At 44.1% G+C, this 23699-nt stretch overlaps 1 protein-coding gene across 2 annotated transcripts in view; it reads left to right on the top strand.

The window, feature by feature from the left end:
• The window catches only part of CUBN (cubilin), a 260102-nt gene that overhangs the window by 53205 nt on the left and 183198 nt on the right, over positions 1–23699 (top strand). Inside the window, exons 19-25 of one of the 2 annotated variants that reach the window (XM_084860471.1) lie at positions 1428–1606; positions 2852–3014; positions 4391–4607; positions 5605–5735; positions 15262–15448; positions 18727–18887; positions 19622–19803. In XM_084860471.1, the coding sequence (XP_084716597.1) occupies positions 1428–1606; positions 2852–3014; positions 4391–4607; positions 5605–5735; positions 15262–15448; positions 18727–18887; positions 19622–19803 (1220 nt within the window). Of the gene's footprint in view, positions 1–1427; positions 1614–2851; positions 3015–4390; positions 4608–5604; positions 5736–15261; positions 15449–18726; positions 18888–19621; positions 19804–23699 lie in introns of both variants that reach the window. The other variant, XM_084860472.1, reaches the window with a different exon arrangement.

Below are 23699 nucleotides of genomic sequence, written 5' to 3'. Positions count from 1 at the left end.
ACACCACCATGGAAGCACTGGGCTGAAGGGAAGTCTCCCCGAGGGTTGTGGAACATCAGGCCCATGGGTCACAACTGGCCCTCCAGGATTCCTCACAAGGCCACGCCCCTTCCCCCCTGCCACCAATTGTCTGGTGGTTTCCCAACATCTGTGCAGTTTTTTCCCCATTCTGAGAAGTTGAAATGCCTCTCCTAAGGCTTCTTACAGTCAGGAAGAGCTTTAGGAAGCAGTCCCATGCATGCTTAGACTCCCAGCATTCCCCAGCCAGCCAGCCAGCCAGCCCCATCATTCCTCATGCTGGCTTGCAAATGCTGGGAATTGCTGGACTTCTTTCCTGTCTAAATATTCATAGGATCACACCCTTAAGCTAAGATATGCTGGTATGTTTGGGTTTTTGGCCCCACCCCTTTTGCCTTTGGCCCCACCCACCACTGGAATGTGGCTCCCGAGAGCGTCTCTGAAATGGAGTTCATCCCTCAGGCTGAAAGAGGTTCCCCACCCCGTATTGGATTAATTATTTATTTAGTACATTTATAGTGTAAACATACTACATAAATAAATACATGATCCAATATGGCTCCTTCAGATATTCCACTTTTATCAACATGTCTTGAGCCATGTCAGTGTCAACGAATGGTTAGATGCTTATCAGTTTCATGGCATTTTTCAGTGCCTCAAACACAGTTGTGCCCACCAACATGTACACTGGCAGTGAAATTCACCCAAAGCTGGGCTCCCCTAACCTTTCATGATGCTGCTCTTAGGAACTTAGGAAGTTACTTACTGCTAAGTCAGCCCATTGGTCCATCTACCCTGCTACTACATCAGCCCATTGGTCCATCTACCCTAGTACTTACTGTTAAGTCAGCCCATTGGTCCATCTTCCCTGGTACTGCCAACACAGACTGGCAACAGCTCTCCAGGGCTTCAGACAGGAGTCATTCCTAGCCCTAAATGGAGATGCCAGGGTTTGAACCTGGGATCTTCTTCATACAGCCACTTCCCTAAGATTAGAGGGGACAAAAAGGTAAGAGCTGAAGTTGCCCCAAGCCTTTCTCTGTCACCAACTCCAGCAGCATTCACCTTCTTTCTCCATTCCATTTCCACAGATAGAAGTTCATTTGCTCCCTAATCCCCCTTTGAGCACCATTCCTCTCTCCCCCTTCTCCCTCCTGAGAACCAAGAGCTAGAATGGTGAGCCTCCTCTCTGCAGGAGAAACCTCACAGACTTAACCCACATTTACAGAATCTAAGATCAGTAAAAGGAACTCCCCATTTACTAAATGCAGCTTGCTTATATCTAACTTACTTTTTTATGGAGTGGATTCAGTCCTCCACAGTAAAACTTTGTTCTAAAGGGAAATTATTTTATGCACAGGCTGCGATGCCTCTTCAGACTAATTACTATTCTCCATTTCTCTTGGCAGCCTGTGGGGGAGTCTTGTATGGCGATGGCATTATCAGATCTCCCTATTATACCAGGGCATTGTCTCATGACAAGGTCTGTGAATGGATCATCTCCCAACCAGAAGGCAATATAGTGATTCTTAATTTCACTGACTTTCGGATCCGTAATGTCACAACCTGTAACCTGGATTATGTTGAGGTAAGGGGTCATTTTTATTAATCACAAATTAAATCTATAAATGCACATTTAGAGTGTCCCAGGGACCATGGGATTGCTCGTAAAATCTTTCCGAGGTCAGAGACGGTGCTTCGACCTTGGGCGGGGGAGTCGGAGGTCTGACCCCTGATCCCACCCCTTTGTATCCAGTGCAGAGAGAACCACACCAGCTGCCTCTCTGAGGTCAGAAACCCAACCTTGGAGAGGGGAAAAGGGGGAATTCCGGTGGGTGGGGAGGATCCTGGAGAGGCCAAGGATACACTTTATCCTGAGCCTCTTCCAGCCTCCTTCCCTCCCCCCCAAAGCACCCTCACTAAATAGGCTAAAAAGCCCATCTAGTGAAATGTGCATGGTGGCAGGACAGGGAAGTGAAGATCCTGGCCTGTATTGGGATGGTTGGACCCTCTGAGTTTGGGGGCTTCCAATCACCGATGGCACAATCAGTAGGATTGTGCCCTAAGCCCACTTACTTGGAAGTAAGCCTGTTTGAAATTGATGAGACTTCAGGTGTGAGGAAACGTATTTATGACTGAAATCTCAGGGGGAAGGGTGCATGTACGTTGACTTCAATGGGACTTACAGTGCAAAAGCAGTGGCAAACTTAGAGCATTTTAGACTCTGGGATTAATGGTCTAATGGCCCCCTTCCTTTTAGATGGTAATGTGAATTACATGATTTACTTCAAAATGTGATAAGCCAGCCTTGTTGCCTTTGGGGGCCCGCCTGCTCATTCTACTGAGTGGGTCCCTAGATTTCTGCACCAAAGTATGGATGTGGGAGATATTCATCTGGTGTGCATTCTAGTGCAAACCTAGCTAATTTGCACTTCCTGAACCAATATGTGAACACACTTGTCCTTCAGGATTCACGCTTCTCTGGACGTTGCAAGGCTCCAATCAAAATACATTCATCCGGGCAATGTGTGCACAAAAATGCATATGTTACTGAAATTAACATACAAAAATGCAATATAGCAGGCAAATTCCTTGAAAATGCATATATTAAATAATTAGGAGAAATCTGCAGGGAAATGCTTATGAAATTTTGTGTGGATTTCTAAAAAAAATCATAAACTGATGTGGAAATGGGACAAAACAATGTAAGACTGGGGGTGGGGGGCAGGGAATAAGAAACGGAGAGCAACCAGAAAGGACAGATTTGACCAAAATCCTTCTGATAATATGACTGCAGCTAGTTTCATGAGATTTGCACATTTCATCCCTGCAGATCAGAGATGGCAACAGCATGAATTCTCCCTCTTTGGGGAAATACTGTGGCGTAACTCTACCGTCAATAGTTCAGTCTACACGTAATTATCTCTATGTAAAATTCAGAGCTTCATCTATTACTAACCTTGGCTTCCTGGCTGAATACAAATCTTTGGATGCAGGTAAATGCTGCCATCACCCTTCCCCTAAGGTCTCCTTCATAACCAAAGTATTAGGGATGGCATAACAAACACCATTTAGAATAAATGTATTGTTTCTGGTGGGATTACTAACCTTATAGAGACAGGGGGGGACTCAGGCTTGGGGGACAAATACAGCTCTTTGGGGGTCTCAATCTGGCCCTTCAGTTTTCTCCATAGAGCCTCTCCCTTTACCCTGCCCCTGCCTGGTGTCTCTGAACCTCTCATCATTTGGTGGCTTCCTGGCTTTTGTACAGTACCCCCACCCCCTGTTTCAAAAGGATGAAGTGTCTCTCCTAGGGCTTAGTTACTGGCAGTCAGAGCTTTAAGCCACAATGTGCTGGCATTTTTTGTATTTTTGGCCTCACCCCTTTGCCTTTGCCCCAACCCACCACTGCCATGTGGACCCCAGGAGCTTCTCTGAAATGAAATCCATCCCTCAGGGCGAAAGACGTTCCCCACTCCTCTTAGAAAGGATGGAGGGTGCAATCCTATGTGGAGAGACAGCCACCTATCCAATGCACAATGGAAGGAGTGTGGAGGGGATCCTCTCCTCCACGCTCCAGCCACCCTGCATTTGCGGCTAGATGGCCGAGTTTGGCTGTCCAGCTGCAGGACGTTGGAATGTGGAGTGGGGAAGCCGAATGACACATAGGAAGCATTGCACTTCTACACTCCCTGCCCCTCCCTGCCCCCAGGACCGCCCCCTTTTGCCCCACTCCATGCTGCTCTTATGAGCGGGAGCCCAGGGATGATCCATGCTGCTTATGAGTCAGCTGGGGAGGGGGCAGGGAGGTGGTTCTCCGGGAACCAACCAATCCTATGGCTGTCTAGCCGCTGACTAGGGGCCATAGGATTGAGCCCTAAATGGACAATGCAATCTCTCTTATTTACAGTGCAATCCTATGCATATGTTGTGGAATGCCTTCCCCTTGGAGGCCCGATTGGCGCATACATTGGTTTCATTTCAGGGCCAAGTAGAAAACATGGCTTTTTACTAAAGCGTTGGAGGGCTAAACACTTTCCCTAAAGTAGCACACTATTTCAACTGTTCTATTGTTTTAGATTTTAATTGGTATTAGCTTGTTTAATGGTTTAATATGTTTTTAGCTGTCTAAATTATTTATTGTTCTATACTGTTTAAATTGATTTTATCTGTATGCCGCCCTGAGATCTTAATGATATAGGGCAGGAGATAAATGTTTTAAAATAATTTAAAGAAAGAAAGAAAAGATCTACTCACAAGTCAGTCCCAATGAGTTCAATGGGCCTTACTCCCAGGGAGTGTATAGAATTGCAACCTTTTAAGGATTTATGAGCTGCCTCTTGACTAGTATGCTGCTTTTCATACACTGTAGCATGTGGAGGGACTCTCACAGAACCAGATGGAACCATTGCAAGTCCTGGCTACCCAGCCACATACCCACATGGTGTCAAATGTACATGGGCCATCTTAGTCCAGCCTGGTTACCTAATCCGTCTGACCTTCACATCTTTTTACTTGGAATTTGATTACAATTGCATCCGAGATTACCTTGACATCTACGACAACAGCACTATGACAAAACTGGGGCGGTATGTATATATTTATTAAACCTGGGGGTGATATGTGTGACTATGGCTGAATCTACACATAGCAGTTATACCATTATCATAACTATTGGTGCCCATTGGTGTCATTGAGAGCCAGTGTGGTGTAGTGGCAAGAGTGTTGGACTGGGAGCTGGGAGATCTGGGTTCTAGTCCCCACTCGGCCATGGAAGCTCACTGGGTGACTTTGGGCCAGTCACACACTCTCAGCCCAACCTACCTAACAGGGTTGTTGTTGTGAGGATAAAATGGAGAGGAGGAGGATTATGTATGCCGCCTTGCGTTCCTTGCAAGAGGAAAAAACGCGTGATATAAATGCAATAATAAATAAATAAAGTGTACCAATAGTTATGATAACGGTATGATAATGGTATGCTATGTGTAGATTCAGCCTATATTAAGGTCACAATCCTAATTATACACTGAAGTAAGCCCCACTGAACTATATGGCATTTATTTCTGCGTAGACATGTATAGGATTGTGTTGTCGCCTGCCTTCACAGTGCTGTGATCTTCCTGAATTGGGACTATCCACATAATATTTCTTGTCTCAAGGCTCTTTTAAGTCCTGCTCTCCTTTATCACTCATTGCCCCTTTTTAATCAACACCCAAATCCTTCCTTTGTCACAACTTTGCCATCTCTCCCCCTTTGATTATATTTTCTGGACAGTCCCATCATTCTATTTTGTACTGTATAGGGGGCTAGAAAATTAGCTAAGTGTGCAGTCCTATGTGTGTTTAGACAGAAAAAAAGTCCTACAACTTCACCATTCCCCAGCCAGCCTATGCAAACATAGGATTGAACACTAAAAGTTTTAAAATGATTCATGACATACTTGATTACGTACTTCCGATATTTGATTTCCACATTTGTCCACCGCAAACTATTACACGTTCAACGTTATATAAGAACTGAGTTTGTAATTTCTGTACAAAAGGGGGTGAATTTAACATATGCTAGTTACCATTGATTTGGCACAGGTACTGCGGGAGGTCAGTTCCACCATCTATTACCAGTAGTGGCAACATGCTGACACTGCATTTCGTGACAAATCGCAACATCGCTTCAGAAGGATTCTCGGTTAATTATGCTTCTCTGAATGCATCTGGAGGTATGACCTTAGATTCGCTATGTCCCATAATTCATTCAGTCAATTGATCAAAGGCATTTAATTCCTGAAAGTCGTAATCCTTGGTTTTTCTTCTGTTGCTCATTGTCCATGTTAATAGCTCTGACAAACATATTAAGGCTGATGAATCAGAAAAATAACATTGCCTGTAGAAATGAATGCAAAATAATAGGGGGGAACTGAATTGTATTTAATTCATTCTTTTGGGCAGCATATAGGCCAATTTCTTGTCGGAGCCCTGAAGTGTGTTCTTGTTGTGTTGTGTTGTGTTGTGTTTGCAACTGCATGGCATTACCAGGATTCACTCAGCAAAAGTATTGGCATCACCTGCTCCCAGTGGAGGTTGGTGGCTCTGACGTAGGTGGGGCTGTGAATCCACTCTGGGTTTCAGTCAGAACCAGTCAGAACTCTAAAGGAGCTATCCAAGGTGCTGAACCTACTTTGGGGATTGGCTAGCTCCTTTAGAGTTCTGACTGGTTCTGACTGAAAACCAGAGTGGATTCACAGCCCCATGGTGCCAGAGCCACCAGCCCCTGCTGCCTGCTCCTTGAAGGTCATATGGATAGAGCGGGGGGGGGGGGCTCCACTTGGGGCATGTCTGACTCACATACACAAAGCCATAGGGTAGCCTTGCCCAACATGGCGCCCTCGGGGACTACAATCCCCATCACCCCAGCCACCATGTGGGGGAGGATACATCTGGAAGGCACCAAGTTGGGGAAGGCTACTGTAGGGGCCTGTGAAGGGTTCATGTGGCACGTAATTGTAAGGCCCTGAAAGGACACAGCTAGGAGAAAGACTAGCCATTGTCTTGACTCAGGGTAGTGTCCCCAGAAGAGCTTGATGAAGATGCGATATGGTACCTTCCACCAGCCTGTTAGGGGCTCCTCACTGTGGGGAGGCTGTTAATTAGTTTGCTAATTGACTATTTGAATTTGCAGATCCCCCTTTGTAAAAGGAATAAATATTGTTGTCCATTTAAACCCAACAATCCACTTTTGACAGTTTGGGCTGGTTCACACAATTGCTGCAGCCCATTGTGGCTTATTTATTTAAGCCACAGTGGGTTGCGGCATGTGCTGCAGCCATTGTGAATATTCAAGCCATGGCGGGCAGTTGTCATGGTTTATTGTGACATCTGAACCCAGCTCAGGGTGGGTTGTTGCTGTGGCCAACAAACCACCCACAACACAAAACCAGCCTGTGGGTTGTGGGTGCTTTGTTAACCACAGCAACAACCCACCCTCACCGGGTTTGCACATCACATTAAGCCATGGTGAACGTCCAATGCGGCTTGAATATTCACAAGGGCCGCTGGCACATGCCACAACGCGCCATCGCAAAAGTAAGCAGCAATGGGGTGCGGCGATCATGTGAACCAGGCCTTTATTTCCAGTTTCAAGTGCAATTGCTCCAGATACACCAGTGTTGCATGAGATTCCCACAAACTCATACTTTGTGGGCACCTAAAACCCCTGGGAACATGTGCCTGGGGACATGTATCCTTCTGTATAATTCTTAAGCACTAGCTGTTTGTATCTTTCAGTCTATTCAGGTAAAATAGTTCTCTAGTTGCCTTTGTTTTAACAAGGTTATGAGTAAAACATTCCTTCTTGCAGCTACCAGTCAAAAACTAGCTACATCTAAATAAATACATCTTTTTCAGAATGTGTAGCGATGTAGCTACACAGACATTTTACCTCTTGCCATTGCTTTTTCTTTAGTGTTAACTCAAGGGTTAAGCTTGCAGGGACCAATGCATCCCTGGTCATCTTTCTTGGCACTCACCAAGGTGCCCTACCCCTCCCACTTTTTAAAAAATTTACGCATTTTCTTATTAGCAGCTCGGGTTACTGGGAAAGCAGCTTCTGTAGGTGCTGAAAACTGTGGGTTCAAAGGTGTTGCTTAGTATATTGAAGCTCAAAATCCACCTCTTCCTTGTACTCAGTCTTTTGGTCAGATTACTTGTCCTTTGGCATGTCTCCCATGGCAGCCATTTTGTGGTGGTGTCCAGGACAGTTTATCAAATTGCCACATGTACCCATGACCCAAAAAGGTTGCCTACCCCTGCATTAACTAGCTCCTGCAGCCAAACAAATCATTTTAGAGCTCATTGCCAGCAGTGAGATTGCAAGAGTGGAAAACAATTAACGAAGCCTGCACAGAACAGAAGTCTTCGTGTGTAATCTGCAAGCACGTGGTGTGGCCACAGTGGTAAAGCGAGCAGGTCTAGGTCTGGACAGTGCCTGGATGGGAGACTACCTGGAAATACTATTTATGCTACTTTCAGTTCTTTAATGGAAGAAAGGTGGGATATAAATGAACTAGAAAGATACAATGAATAAATAAACCAAGACCAAACTACCAGTTTTAATGTCACTACTGCATTAAAAAAAAAATGGCTCAATGGACTGGTATAACTGACTCATTGCTTTGATTTTGATAAGACCTAAGTGCAAGTAGCAATCTGGATCCAACCTATTAATATAATTTTCAATCAGTAAGCTCAACATTTCTTGGCAGGGCACATGCCTGACGCCTGTCTTTTGAGGAATGAGGCATCATGCATCTGTCCTGTAAAAAGCAAAACTACCACTTGATACATCTTCCTGCAGTTGTCTGGAAAGTCCCTTCCTTTCCTCCAGCTCTGTCAAATGTCCTCGGTTCGTTACACTTTTAACTGTTAATCTACCGATGATAAAGACTTCTCTTTGAAACAGTGCCTTTTGGCAATTCCTGCTTTGCTTTGCTTGGAGGGAGGTATCATACTGTGCTTGTGTCTGTCCTATTCCATGCATCCTCAAAGTGTTTAATGAAGTTGAACGCTACAAAAATGTTATTCACCACTTCTGAGTGTTCCAGCAAATGAGGGGATAGTCTTCAAAACAACTGAGAGTGAGTTCTCAGCTAGGCATAGAACAGCCTCCCATAGTTTGGTGTCCTCCAGATGTTTTAGACTACAATCCCTATCAGTCCCAGCTCACATGGCCAATGGTCAGGGATAATGGGAACTGTAGGCAAAAACAACCAGTTTGGGGTAGGGTAGGATAGGCGAATCAGTCCATTTCTGGTCTATGCCCCTTTCACACATATTATTCACCCATAAATCTGTTCCATCCCATTTTCACATTAATCTGTAATTAAAAAACAAACTGAATGAACATTTGCATTTTTAAATATGTATTTTATCTGAAAACCCACTTTTTAAAATTAATTTCAATATGTATTTGAGCACAGAACTGTGTTGCAGTGTTTGAGAAGTGCCGAATATTGGTAGATAACTAAGTTCCAAACTGCACATTCATCTGGGGTGCGAAGATCAGGTCAGTTGTATTAGAATACACAAATATTGAATTTCTCAAGCATCTCTAATTAAGATGGTTTCATAGACGTGTCCAGGATATGGCTGGTGCTATTACTTTCCCCCTGTCTGCCTGGCAATTCCCCTCTGTGCACAGAGGAATTATATGGAGTGCAATATCATACTTCTGCATATCACCTCAGTGAAAAAGAAGTCCAGCTGAGCATGTGTTCTGAGTCCATGTGGGAATTTGCCTCCCATTAAAAGCTTATAAAATATGCATTGTTATGTTTATTTGAATGTAGAGCTGTGCACAAATGGCCTCTTGAAATTCTCCACACTATTTATGGACAGAGAAAAGCGGGGGGGGGGATTTCACCAAATTTCTCCAGGGGGAGGAAAAATTCTCAATGGTTCTCAAAGGCAGGGCTCACCATTGGCAGGGGTTGTAGCACAGCTTCTTTTTTTTTCCTAAGGGTTTTTGGTGTTTCTTTGCTGAGTTTTCTAGACCGAGACAGGCAATGGTCTTTGTAACGTAAGAAGACCCATGCTGGATCAGACCAAAGGGCTGTATAGTCCAGCATTCTGTTCCCACAGTGGCCAACCAGATGCGTATGGGAAGCTCATGAGTAGGACATGAGTGCAATAGCACTCTCCTGCTAGTGTTCCCCAGCAACTGGTATACAGAGGCACACTCCCTCCACTCTTGGAGGTAGCATATAGCCATCAGGACTAGTAGCCATTGATAGCCTTATCGTCCTTGAATTTGTCTAATCCTCCTTTAAACTCATCCATGTTAGTGGCCATCACTACATCTTGTGGTAGTGAATTCCAGTTTAACTATGCTCTGTGTAAAGAAGTACTTCCTTTTATCGGTCCCGAATCTCCCACCAATCAGCTTCATGGGATGACCCTGGTCTCTAGATTTATTTATTTTTTTGAAAGGAGAAATTCTCCCCCTCCCCTCCAGCTACTTGCATTGCTTTCTTTCTGAAGAGGGAGGCAATGCTGAAAAACAATTGAATGAAACCAAATCAGCTCTGACCAAGCACATTTTTAATCAATGCAGCTATTTGCAACTGATAATCCTGTACCAAGCAGGAAAGGGTGAAGTTGTAGTGCATATCTATTTGGGTAACGAAATCATGGCTGGAGCTATAAAACGTACTGTTGCTTATTCAGCTTTCAAACCATCTTTGACATACAGGAGGATTTAACTTCCTTCCTTTCACTGAGAGCACCCAAGACTCAGTGGATCTTATGATGCTGCACAAGTTCCTGTAATCTGTTGGGCCTGCAACAATATTTACTTAATATATGTCGTTTATGAATGAGATAGGAAATGAAAGCAAAGGCATCCAAACACAAATGAATGGTATATTTTTATTACAAAATAAATAAATAAAAACATAAATAAAGGTCACACCATTTTAAAGAAGTCATTTTACCACAATGTTTATAGCAAATAAAAGTAGATGACAGGTCCAGATCTACTTTCCCAATAGATCCAGATCTACTTTCTGCCCACCCCTGCTGTAAACATTCTGGCATTGACTCTGTAGGCTACGTGTGGTCTAGCCCTGAGCTTTATTATCAGCAGGCATCCACAGTTCCACATACCTGCTCACCAGGGACGAGCCCCTCTTGCCCTCTGCTGAGAAGGACTTTGAGCCACTCCTAACTTGTGCTGCAGTTGGATGAGAAATGAACGCGCGCGTCTCCTGCAGTTTCCTTCCTTGTCCAAGCCTCTGCACAAGTGAGGCAGCACCCCGCCTCTCCTCGCGAGCCTTCTGATATTTGTAGACCACTGTTTATTTTATCATTCAATCTTTTAAAAAGTTCAGTTCCTATTATTTGTAGAAAACTTAAGAGCAGGAGCTGCCAGCCTGTGCATAAGTTACACGGTACTTGATCCGGCTGAATTGCTTAGCTCTGTCAAACCAATATTCTGAAGTCATTTTAAATACATTTCATTGCTCAGCATTATGGTTTTTATCTGAAAATCAGTAGCCTTTAATCGTTTTCTCTAGGGACGTTGAAGCTCTCATTCTTGTACATTTGCTCATGAACTCAGAGGTAGTGGCTGTCTTTGGGAATTTGGCACAGATGTATATTTTTCTTTAGAAATTATCGTACTTGTATTCATACTTCCTTTGGGAAGCACCAAATAGCTTATGTTGGGTTTCCAGTCAGTCTCCCATCCAGGCAGTAGCCAAGCCAAGTCAAACTTCGCTTTAGCAGTGTAACAGCTGCATGTAACCTTAGGACCTTTTCTGGGGCCTTGTTTGCAGTGACGCTTCTGTTCTTCTGCATTATCTCAGAGATCTACCCACAATGAAATCATTCATTTCTTATGATTCTTCTCATTACTTCAAATTTCATGGGGGGGGGTGTTAAGGCATATGTGTGTGAATGCACAGATTAAACTGTATCTATTTGTGTGGCTTTCACATGGATTGCTTAGACAGGGGTGGGGAACCTTTGGCCTCCAGATGTTGTTGGGTTTCAACTTCCATCAGCCCCAGCCAGCATGGCTAGTAGTAAGGGATGATGAGATTTGTAGTCCAAAAACATCTAGAGGACCACAGGTCTCCCACCCCTGGTTAGAATATCATGGAGTAAGAAGACTGGTTGGAAACTTTATACTAACTGGACAGTATCAGCCATTATTTTTGTTTTTGCTTTGTGGACTTATACACCAGGTTTTAGAAAGGCTTCTCACAAGTTGGCTTACAACAACAAAAACCCAGTAACAATATAAATAACAATAACATGCAAATAATAAAAACAGCTGGAAGGATTTATAAAAGCCAGTCAGCTTAAACAGATTTAAAAAATAAGCATAAAGATCTTCCTGAATAAAAATGTGTTCAAAGCATGCTTAAAAGCAGAAAGAGAGGGGGCTTGTCAGATTTCCAAAGACAGGGAATTCCATAATTGAGGCACCACTACTGAACGGGCCCCCATCTCTGGTGCTCACCAAAATGGACTCAATTCGAGGGAGACTACTAGAAAGCAGGGCCTGTGATGATGCTTTTAAAATTCCTTTGGGCAAAGCTAGTCCCAGACAATTTAGGGCTTTAAAGGTCAAAACCAGCAACTTTAAATGAAGCCTGGAAATAAACTGGTAAGCAGTGTAAGTGGTGTAGATTGTTCTTATATGATGCAATCGCCATGCTCCTATCAATGTCCTGGTGGCTGTATTTTATTGATTGATTGATTGATTGATTGATTGAATAGTATTTATAGACCACCTTTCTACAAATGTCACCAAGGCGGTATACAACTATAGAAATAACAATAATACAGGAAAACATAAAAAACAGTGAAACCATATGCAAATATTCAAACAGCAATTCACAATTTAAAAGTCCAAATTAAAGAGATGTGTCTTCACTCCTTTCTGAAAATCCAGGAGAGCAGGAGCCAAGCTTTGCTCTGAACCATCTTGGGTTTCCAAGCTACCTTTAATGGCAACCCATGGAGAGAACAATGCAGTAATCCAGTCTGGATCTAACCAGAACCTGAGCAACTGAAGCCAGGAAGCCTTCCTTCTCCAGATAGGGCCACAGACAGCAAATAATCACTATGGCGGAGGAGAAGATCTTACTTTGTCTCCTGGATTTTGAGTGAGCAAAGGCAAATGAACATCATGCTTGCCAAATGCATTCACCTCAAACTGGAGGGGGATGGAGATTCAGTTTGAAATGGCTGGGGCTAAATGTTTCTAAACAAGCTTGCTTTTGATCTTCCCCACAAAGGACCTTTGTTTGCGCTCCTTCTCGTCTCTGAGTTGGTAAAATTAAGTCAGTTAATTATGTTACTCCATGCCAGAGGCAGCAGGACTTCAAGTGCTGAGATTTTTCTTCCATCGCCAGCACGCACACACAAAAAAGAATCTGTTCTGGGGATGTGGGGTGAGTTGGAGGTTGGAGAAGGCTGCAAATATTAGTACAAAAGGGACACATACCTCTCAGGAAACTGCAGATTTCTTTTGACTGTGAGAAATTAAATGAAAATAACAATAATCTGCGATTGAAAGAATCTTCATTTGGCTTTTCAAAGAAGAATCTTCAAAATGATGAAACTTCCTCCTTTGTGAGGGAAGCGGGGGGAGAAAAAAGTCCCACTTTCATCTTCTGGGTTGTGCAATGATGCTTGAGAAAGGGACAACAAAATGGTGTTTTCATCTTCTCTTGGCTGTTTGCACAGTTTGGCTTCCAGCAGTTTTGTTGTCACTTCCACTATAGCCAACTTGCCTGCTTGGACTGGCTAGAATCAGAACCAGATGGGTCTTGCCAGCTTCATACGCTGGCAGAGAAAGTTGTGTACAGCCATTCAATAGAATTACTCTTTTCTTTCAAAATGAAATTTATATATTGAAAATGAATGGAAACACATGTTTCTCCAAGTTTTCATTAACAACATCAAGACATTAGGCGCTTTTGACAAAGAACACAAAGTTAAACCTTTGTGTGTGTGTTATTCACTACTCACATTTATAGCATTTAATCCAGTAGCTGGATGCTACAGTACCAAAAAGGATTCGTCTGCTTCAGCTGGGGGGTGGGGGAGCAAATCGAGGAGTTACTGTAATGTGTTGGATGGATTTACATAGAAGGACACTAGCCAAGCAGGATGTTCATGTTTAATCTTCAAGGCCATCTGTGTTTAATCTCTTCTGGCCATTGTGCACTTCTAACCCAAATAAGTGTACTGAGCAACTGTTGCATCACTACTTAGATTTCACAATCCATCCCTGAGTACTGTGAAGGAACCATGCAAAACAGATAACTTTTTAATCTGGAGTGCATCAGTTTCTTCCCCCAAAAGGTACATAGAAAACCATATTTTCCCTTCATCACATGCACAAATTACTAGAAGGGATGATTTTGTTACAAGGGATTAAGTTTTCACAAAGGATATTATGATAGAGACAGCCCAACCATTTTCTAAAGGGGGAACCCAAAACTGAGGCTGTATTTATACAAGATGATGTTCTTTAGTCTCAGAGGGGGGTCTCCAATGTCAGTCCTATGTAGAATAGACCCACTGAAATTATTGAAACTTAAGTTGGTCAAGACTAACCTAAGTCACATTCATTTCAATGGGTCTACTTTACATAGGACTAACATTGGATACTATCCAATATCGGTAACTTCACGTTGTTGTCCGTGTAATGGCAGCTGTTCTGTGGTGTGGGAGCCACATGCCCAGGTCGTTTCTGCCTTGCTCATTAGCCTCAAAGAGCACTAGATTTGCAGGACAGTCTTTTGCAGAGGACTGTCCTCTATTTGAGGTGTCCTCTATTTAAAGGTCTGTCCCATCCAAGTCCGGTTTAAAGTTGAAGAACCATAAGAGCCCATCAACAGTTAGCACTTGGGCAGCAGACTGAGCAGGCAGACACACCTGGTCACAGCCCTCCACATGCTGAGATGTACTGCATTTCTATTTAAATTATAATAATAATTTCTAAGTTTGCATCTGTACACTGAACATCAGGGCCTGCTCCAGTTGGACTGCCCCTCCTTTGGGAGATGAGGGGAGGAGCAGGGCCATCCCACCAGCCCTGCTGACAGTCTACCTAATTCTTTTTTCTCCCTCTTCCCTCCCCATCGCCTTTTCCTTGTGTGTCGTGTCTCTTTTAGGTTGTAAGCCTGTGGGCAGGAACTGTCTTCTTTGTTCATTGATTGTAAGCCGCTCCAGGAGCCTTTTTGGGCCGAGGAGCGGGATAAAAGTACAATAAACATAATAAATAAATAGATACACATTAGCATATGCACATTTTATGCAAATCGCTGTCCTCTTTTGTCTCTGTTTTGTTTATGCATTTCCTCTTCTTTGGCAATTCGTAAGTAGCCACCCATGAGCTTTGTGAGCATTGAGAGCCTCTGGCTTCTGGCTCCTCAAACAGGAAAAAAGCCAAAACCAAAGAAGAACTTGGTTATAGGTGGGATTGAACCAGTTATCACCCTCTGATTTCCTTTTGTTTGATTGATTAAATAATACATGGATCCTGCATTGTAGATGCATTTTAAGTTAAACCTTTAGCAAGGGACCAGCAAGAATGCCCTTTTTTTCTTAGTTGCGGAGGTGGCTTTCAGTTCTTTGTATTCTATGAAGATCTTTTCAATAAGGCCCTGCTTTCCAATGTGTTTTAAAATTCCCTTTAAGTCACCTGGATGCTCTGTTCTGTTTCCTTTCAAGTATGTTCGCATGAATACACAGAGGTTTCCGGTGTGCTGACATCTCCAAACTATCCCAACCACTATCCCAACAGAATGACGTGCATATACAGGATCCGTGTGGGGAACAACAAACAGATTGCTTTACACTTTACCAACTTCTCTTTGGAGGCTGGAGCCACATGTCCCAGTGATTATGTAGAACTCAGGCAAGTTTGTTTATATTTTTTCCTATATGTATCATAATATCTCAAAGATTAAAGAATCCACTTTGTAGAACTGTAGGGTGGAAAAGCACATGTAAAAGTATATGAAGTAGTTTTATACCAGCTGCTTTCACACATAATGCTAAGCCATGGTTTATGTTAACCACGGTTTATGTTAACCACGGTTTGTTGCTTTACCCATGAATTCTCTTGCAGACAAGGAAACAAGCTACTGCTTGTTTCCCTTATGCTTTGCTTCTCTCCCACCCATTTTGCCAGCTTTCAATATGGTTTCATTTTCAGGGTGCTCTTGCCTGGAACCTCTGTTTCAGGGCAGACAGGTTCAGACATCACAACAAGCCGTGGTTTAAATAAGCCAGATTTCCTAAGCCAACAACAAACCATGGCTTCTGTTTGTGGTTTGTAGCTGGTTAACAAACCATGGTTTGTTTGCAGGAATGGGTTCAGACACAATAGCAAGTCAGATTTCAACAAACCACACCATGGCTTAGCATTATGTGTGAACAAGAGCATTGTCATAATATTTTTCCACCCCACCCCACTCCCGTCTGGACCCAGAATTGCCTTCTTCCTCTGACTGGCATTAGCTCTCCAAGGTCTCAGAGGAGGACTCTCCCCTAGCCCTTCTACCTGTAATCCTTTTAGCTGAAGATGCCAAGGACTGAAACGGAAACCTTGAGTATGCAGAACATGTATTCTGCCTCTGAGATATGTATGACTGTCTTATAAAGTACTTGAAATAACTCCTATTCCAAACAGAATCCTCTTTAGCTAAATAGCATTAGCAACATAGGAAAATGCCTTATACCGGGTCAGACTATCGGTCCATCTTATCTATCTATCTATCATTTTATTCTGTGTTATTACATTTCCATACTGCTCAATAGCTGAAGCTGTCTGGGTAGTTCACAAAAGTTAAAACCATAAAGTACAACAATGTGGTAAAACATAATAGAAAACTTCTTAAAAGTTTAATTATATCTACTCTGACTGGCAGCAGCTGTCCAGAAGAGGCCTGTCACATCACCTGCTATCTGATCTTATTTTAATAAGTTAATAAATATTTTCCAAGTCGAGGAAGGGGTGCAATAACTCATCCTGATGGCTACAGCAGTCTCTCCTCTGCAGCCTGGGAAAGGCTGAAGCTCAGTAAGAGAGCGGCTGCTTTGCATGCGGTCACAGGTTCAGTCCCTGGATCTCCAGGTAGGGCTGAGAAACAACTTCTGCCCCATTCCTGGGAGAGCCGCTGCCAATCAGTGACAATACCGAACTACGTGGACCAGTATATGGGAGCTTCCTATGTTTCTAGCAATGGCCCCCAAGCTGTAGCTCCAAATATGCTTGTGATCTGGCAAATATACTTATGATAAGTCCATTCTAACTTTTGGAGTAAGACCAGAGAAATCCATAGGGGAAATTGGGCTCTATAGAGCTTTAGACTTCTTTCAGGCCCAGAAACGTGCAAACTCAAGTTAAAGAACTGGGAAGGTGCTGTGAAGTGGTAGAATTACAACACGCACACAAACGTTTGGGCATAACAGAATCTGGTTTGTTGCACTCATGAAATCATCCAAATGGTTTTCTGGGAGCACCAGGCACTGGCAAAGTCCTGTTCAGGAAGTTCGAAAAGGGATAACAGCATAAGAACTGTCCTGCTGGGCGAAACACCCCACCAGCCTTCCCCAATTAGCTGTCCTCCAGATGTGTTGAACTGCAACTCCCATCATTCCCAGCTAGCACAGCCAACACAACTGGAGGGCACCAGGTTGGGGGAAGGCTGCACTAGACCATCTACCCCAGTGACCTGTTTCCAACAATGGGCAGCCAGATGCTACTGGGATGGCCACAAAGAGGGTTGAAGGCTACAGCCTTTCACCAGTGTTTGTTCCCCTGGTGTTTGGCCATCCAGAATTGCCTTGCCTTTGTGGAGGTTTGACTGTGAGGACAAATAGCTGCTTAGAGGAACCTTATTGTGGGACACAATGTTGTAATATGAGTACTTCTACTCCGGATGCCAGTCACTCCATTCCATTCCTCCCAGCCCTTGCTCTTCTGTACCTGTCCCCCCACCAGCTACAGAACTGGTGGTCTTGTAGGCCCCTTCCAACCCTACTATTCTATGATTTGATGATTCTATGATTCACCCCCAATAGTCAGTAAGCATTCCATGCCCACTGACCATGCTCAGTCCTCATTGGGCTGTTTTTGCCTCCACCCCCCTTTGCAGGGTTTCTTTCTCCCCAACCCTGCTGATACCTCCTCCTTTGTGTGGATGGTGTGGTTTTGGCTATGTAAGGACTTGGAGATCACTGTTGGTGTGTATTAGCCTTCCCCAACCTAGTGCTCTACAAATGTTTTGGATTTCAACACCCATCAGCCCCACCAGCATGGCCAATGTTCAGGAGTTATAGTCCAAAGTATCTGGTGGCTACCAGGTTGGAGCAGGCTCACGTGCGTGCATGTGTGGGTATACACATGCGTGCGCAGCGCACACGCACACACCAATGATGCACCTATCTTCCAGCAATTTGTCTAATTCCTCCTTTAATGCTATCTAATGTCATCACCATACCCTTTGCCAGTACATTTCATTAGTGGATTATACATTGTGCAAAGAATTGTCTTTTGTCTGTCCTCAGTCACTTCTAATATGATAGCAATGGCGGGATCCAGGATCTGCCTTCCATGAGAGGAACGGACCTCCCATGAGAGGAAAGGCTCCACTTGCAGAAGGTCCCTCAGCCCAATTTTGGGGTCCTCTCTTCCCTAAACCACAGCTCACCCCATTCAGCAGGGTCTCTTGACTCTCTGTGTAGCACTTTCAGAGGGATGGAGGGGCTGCCATAGGAAAGAAGGAGCAAGGAAATCCACTTCCTCCAGCACAGTTGATCCAGTGTAAATTGGGATCCAACTCCAAATTTGTAGTGTGAACCAAACTACAATTTTGTTCATGCTCTTGAACCACCCTGGTTCCCAACATGTTTACTCAAAAGTCAGTCCTATTGTTTCAGTGGAATTTGCTTTCAAGCAAGTCTTCCCTCATGTTGCAGCACTAATACCGTTGATACCTAGGATCTTCCCCTTTTGATGTAGTTTTCTACAATATATATATTTTAACCAACTACTGTTCAAATGGAATTTTGCGACAGCTGAGCCTTGGAAGCAATAACAACCTCTCAAGTGCTTACTAGATGCATTTTCACTTGAGATCCAAGGTTTTCATGGTTTTAACCATATATGTGCGTTGCTTCTGATTGCAGGGATGGAGGTTATGAGACATCACCATTGCTTGGGAAATTCTGTGGCTCATCGTTGCCTCCAGTTACTATCTCCCATAGTAACCAGCTATGGATAAAATTTGTAAGTGATGTATATTTTGCAAGCACTGGATTCTCCGCTTACTGGGATGGAACGTCAACAGGTAAAATCAGCAGGCAAAACATAGACGTTTATTTCTCCGCTAGGCAGATAGAAAGGAAGGGTATTCGTTTCTCCATCTTGTTGTCAATGTCTCTCAGATTAATCTCTTCTGCCCGGTATATTGAGATCTGTGGGAGAGGCCATGATCCACGTCCATCTTCCTTTCGGGTGATGAGGACAAGGAGCAGGGCCCTTACAGTAGCAAGGCCACAGTGGTAGCACTCTCTCCCACGATACACCCACTGTAGAACATGATACACTCTTGGCCAGGGGTGGGGAATCTGTTTTTTTCTGTTGAGGGCCATGTTCCCTCAGGGACACCCTCTCAGGGGTAATCCAGCAGACTGTCTGCACAGGGACAGATCACTCTTGCCTGAGGTCTGATTATCTGCAGAGGGCTTTTGAATTTCGGTTGAGCGCTGTACGTTACTCAGCCCTGCTCCAGGTGCAGGTAGTTTGATAATAACTGGTTCTGAACTGAAGGTTATGTGATAGGAGGGCAAGAGACTGATGTTTCAGTGTTGGGGAAGGAGACTGCAGCCCTAGTGTATAGTAATTGAACCTCCATCAGGATGAATTTGTATCGTCGGAGACTATAACTTTTCCTTAGGGCATGCAAGATGTTGCTGAGGAATTCTCCCCGGCAGTGAAGTCTTTTTGCTTGGTATGCACTGTTGAGCAGAACAGATGCCGATCAATGCGTTTGGATTATGTTTCCTTTGCGCTTGTTTTCAGGTTGTGGCGGAACCCTTGCAGCAACTTCTGGAATCTTCATGTCTCCCAACTATCCTATGCCCTACCACCACAATGCTGAATGCTACTGGCTGCTGATGTCAAGCCGTGGAAGCCCATTTGAGATCCAGTTTGATCAGTTCCATCTAGAGACTTATTCAACATGTGCCTTCGATTATCTTGCTGTATGTAGAGTGGCTTGTTCTCCCTCAATAAGGTTGATAAGGTTGATAATCGCTAGAACAATGGTGTTCCCTAGAATTGTTCTAGGAATATGAGAGAGATGTAAAAAGAGAGATTCAACAGCAATTGAATAATCCTTGACTAAGGACCAGTTCACACAATACCCTTTTTCTACACAGAAATAATCCAAACCACCCCAGGTCTAGCAGTCTGCAGAAAAGAGCATTGTGTGAAACTTCTAGACACAGATATGGCAGGTAGCAAACTTCCTATGATCACAATGGCTGAGGAAAATGTGATGTGATGGCAGGAATTGCTGCTACTCATAGCTCTTTCTGGACACCAGCTCTATACCCCATTGGCCCATTGCTTGGCCTCAGACGACACAGCAAATGACCAGGGGACAAACAGTTCTCAGAAGTTGGGAAGGACTGTAGCTCAGTGGGAGAGCATATGTGTTGCGTGAAGAAGGTGCAATCCCTGAGTTCTCCAGGTAGGACTGGAAAAATTCCTGCCTGAAACCCTGGGAAGCTGCTGCCAGTCAATTTTGACAATACTAGACTAGATGGACCGATGGTCTGGCTCATTATACAGCTGCTTATGTTTCTGCGTGCCTGAATTTATTTTTCAGTTTCCTTCTTTCAGGGCATATAGCAACCTGCAAAATCCAATTTCTTAACTCTCTCAATACAGCATCAGGTTTGATTGCTCAGTTTATACTATACATTTCTCCATGTGAACACATGTCCACAGGCTCATAAGGACAGGTATACACAAAAATGTTTCCTGCCTCTCCACTAAGGATTTCTAGATTGTATTCTACCTTTTAAATTTAATTTCCACAGAGAGCTGTTTTGTAACAGAATGATAATGCTTCCGCCTGACCTAGAATGGAAGCCATAAGAACATAAGAACCATAAGAAGAGCCATGCTGGATCAGAACAAGGGTCCATCTAGTCCAGCATTCTGTTCACACAGTGGCCAACCAGCTGTCAACCCACCAGCAAGAGATGAGCACAACAGCACCCTCCTGCCCATGTTCCCCCGTAACTGGTATACATAGGCATACTGCCTCTGATATTGGAGGTAGCACATAGCCATCATGACTAGTAGACATTGATAGCCTTCTCCAGGAATTTGTCTAACCCCTTTTCAAAGCCATCCAAATTGGTGGCCATCACTACATCTTGTGGTAGTGAATTCCATAGTTTAACTATGCGCTGTGTAAAGAAGTACTTCCTTTCTGTCATAAATTTCCCACCAATCAGCTTCATAGGATGACCCTGGGTTCTAGCATTGTGAGAGGGGAGATAAATGTCTCCTTATCCACATACTCCAGTTGACACATAGTTTTGTACACCTCTGTCATGTCTCCCCTTACTTGCCTTTTCTCCAAGCTAAGCAATCCCAGCTGTTGTAACCTTCCCTCATAGGGGAATCTTAAACCTCAGGCTGTTAGCAAAATGTTTTAATGAATTAGAAGAACAAAGGCAGAGAGTGCCTAAAAAGAACTCCATTGTCCAGCCAGATATCCATATTCAAAATGTTATATAAATGACCGGAATATTTTTCTCAATAATCAGAACATTAGAATCCCCCCGCCCCATGAACGCCCATAAAAACATCCTTATCATCATCAAAATGCGGTACATTCTGGCCACTTCCATTGTTCCTGAAAATGCATAATAAATGGATATTTGAACAGCCAGCATTATCCAGAATATGCTTTGAATAAGGGCTATGCCAGATCTTTTGAGTTTTGATGAAAGTTGCCATGAGGAGGTGAAAGGATCTACAAAGACATTTCTTCTGTTTTTTTGTACACCTTTTTGGTTCTCAGCCATTCTCTCTCTGATCTGCTATTCAGTGGACACCATTTTTTTTTACTTGAAAGGCCTTCATCACTGTGTTATCTCAGCAAATCAGGTATCACATAATTACATCACAGTGCCACCTAGCCAATCAGATTTGACTATGAGACAGCAAGGCTGAGAGCAAAGGAAGCCTTCCTATTGCCTTCATTCTGAATGGCAAGTAGGGGGAGAGGTGAAGTATACTTGTTGCCTAGGCAACAAGGCTTTTCTCCCTGTACTGCCATGCTGTGCAGGCATCTTCATTGTCTGCCAGTGCTGCAGGCAAGACTTACACCCAATACAGCTCCAGTTACATTTACACATTATTATCATTTATTTTAGTTTATTTGTTTATTACATTTTTATATTGCCCAACAGCCGAGGCTCTCTGGGCAGTTCACAATTAAAACCATAAAATACAACATGACAAGACACAATATGAATGAAAGTTTTTAAACTTTAGAAGTACCATGTAAAACCAAAGTAAAAATCCAGCAGCAGTTACAGCCCTGAAAAAGCCTGTGTGAAAACTTAAAGGTGTGTTTTCAGGAGATGTTTAAAAGACGTTATACTTTCTGCCTCCTGAACTGCACGTGTAAGTGTTTTACAAGTAGGGACTGAATGTGGAGAAGGTCCTGCATTCAAGTGCACATCCAAATGTGTACCTCATTGAAAGCAATTCTGTGTAGAAGGAAACCATCTACATTTGGATGCCAACCTGGCTGGCTGCAAATTTTGCATGACTTTCATTGTGTGGTGCACAAAGACATGAATGCATATCCCTGTCCAGTCCCAATTAAACAGCTCCAAGGGCACAATCCTATGGCTGCTAGACAGGGTCTAGACAGCCATAGGATTGTTCAGTCCCCAGAAATCCAACTCCCCACCCCCACCCCCATCTCGTCCTAGGAGGCGTGGTTTGTCCCCAGCTCTGCGCTCGGAAGAGCAATGCAGAGCAGCTGAAAAGGGGGCATTCCTGGGGGTGAGGAGGGGAGGGGACCATGGAAGTGCTGTTATGACACTTCCTTTGCACCATCCAGCCTCACCACCCCCCCTGCTCTGAGGTGCCCCAGTTAGACAGCTGAAATTGGCTGTCTAGCTGCAAATGCAGGGCAGCTGCAGCCAGAGCATGGAGGAGAAGATCACAGAATCATAGAATCACAGAACAGTAGGGTTGAGAGGGGCCTACAAGACCACTGAGTCCAACCCCTGCTCAATGCAGGCATCCAAGTCAGAGCATCCCTGACAGATGGCTGTCCAGCCTCGTCTTGAATGCCTCCAGTGTGGGAGAGCCCACCACCTCCCTAGATCCCCTACACACTCTGCCCACTCAGCATTGGATAGTTGACCACCTCTGAGTTCAGAGGGGCCGACTACCCCCTTAGGAATGCACCCTACGTGGCCTGGTTGCCTCAGCAACACAGACACATTCCTCTCCACCTGCCTCATGGTCTTGAGAATAGTTTCACACCCTTTCACAAAGGGATGCAAAGATCACCAAAAAGTGTGTGTGTGTGTGTGTGTGTGTATTTGCTCTCATTTCTGCTCAACACTCCTTCTGAGGCTTTAATATGTTAAAGTAGTAGTTATAAGTTCAGTAGTTGTTATGCATCAAAAGTATAGTAGAGACAGAATCACCTGTTTGGGGCGTTGCAACACCTAGGGATGTCAGAGAATTCTGCCACAGATCTCGGTGAGGCCGAATGCCAGTGCATTCGGCCCCCCGAAATCCGTGGCAGAATGAAGCCCCCCGCCCCCCGAAAGGTGTGCGAAATGGAGCACTTACCTGCTGCCATTCGCACTGCTTTGTGAATAGCGGCCGCCATTCGCTTCCTCATTATAGCCGTGATAGGCTACGTAAATAATTACATAGCCTATCACAGCTAATGCATTTGCATCCCTGCGGAGGCCGTGGTAGGCTATGTAAGTATTTACGTAGCCTATCATGGCAAAAAAGAAGAAAAAAACCGTGGATGCAAATGGCAGCGGCTACGGCAGCCGCCATTTGCGTCCCTGCAGGCTGCCTAGTGGCCAGATGTCCAGCT

This window comes from Heloderma suspectum, chromosome 5, assembly GCF_057233095.1.
Source record: "Heloderma suspectum isolate Gila_16-S chromosome 5, 16-S_ref, whole genome shotgun sequence".
NCBI lineage: Eukaryota > Metazoa > Chordata > Lepidosauria > Squamata > Helodermatidae > Heloderma > Heloderma suspectum.
Note: the sequence above shows the minus strand (reverse complement) of the source record. Positions and strands in the feature narration are given on the sequence as shown.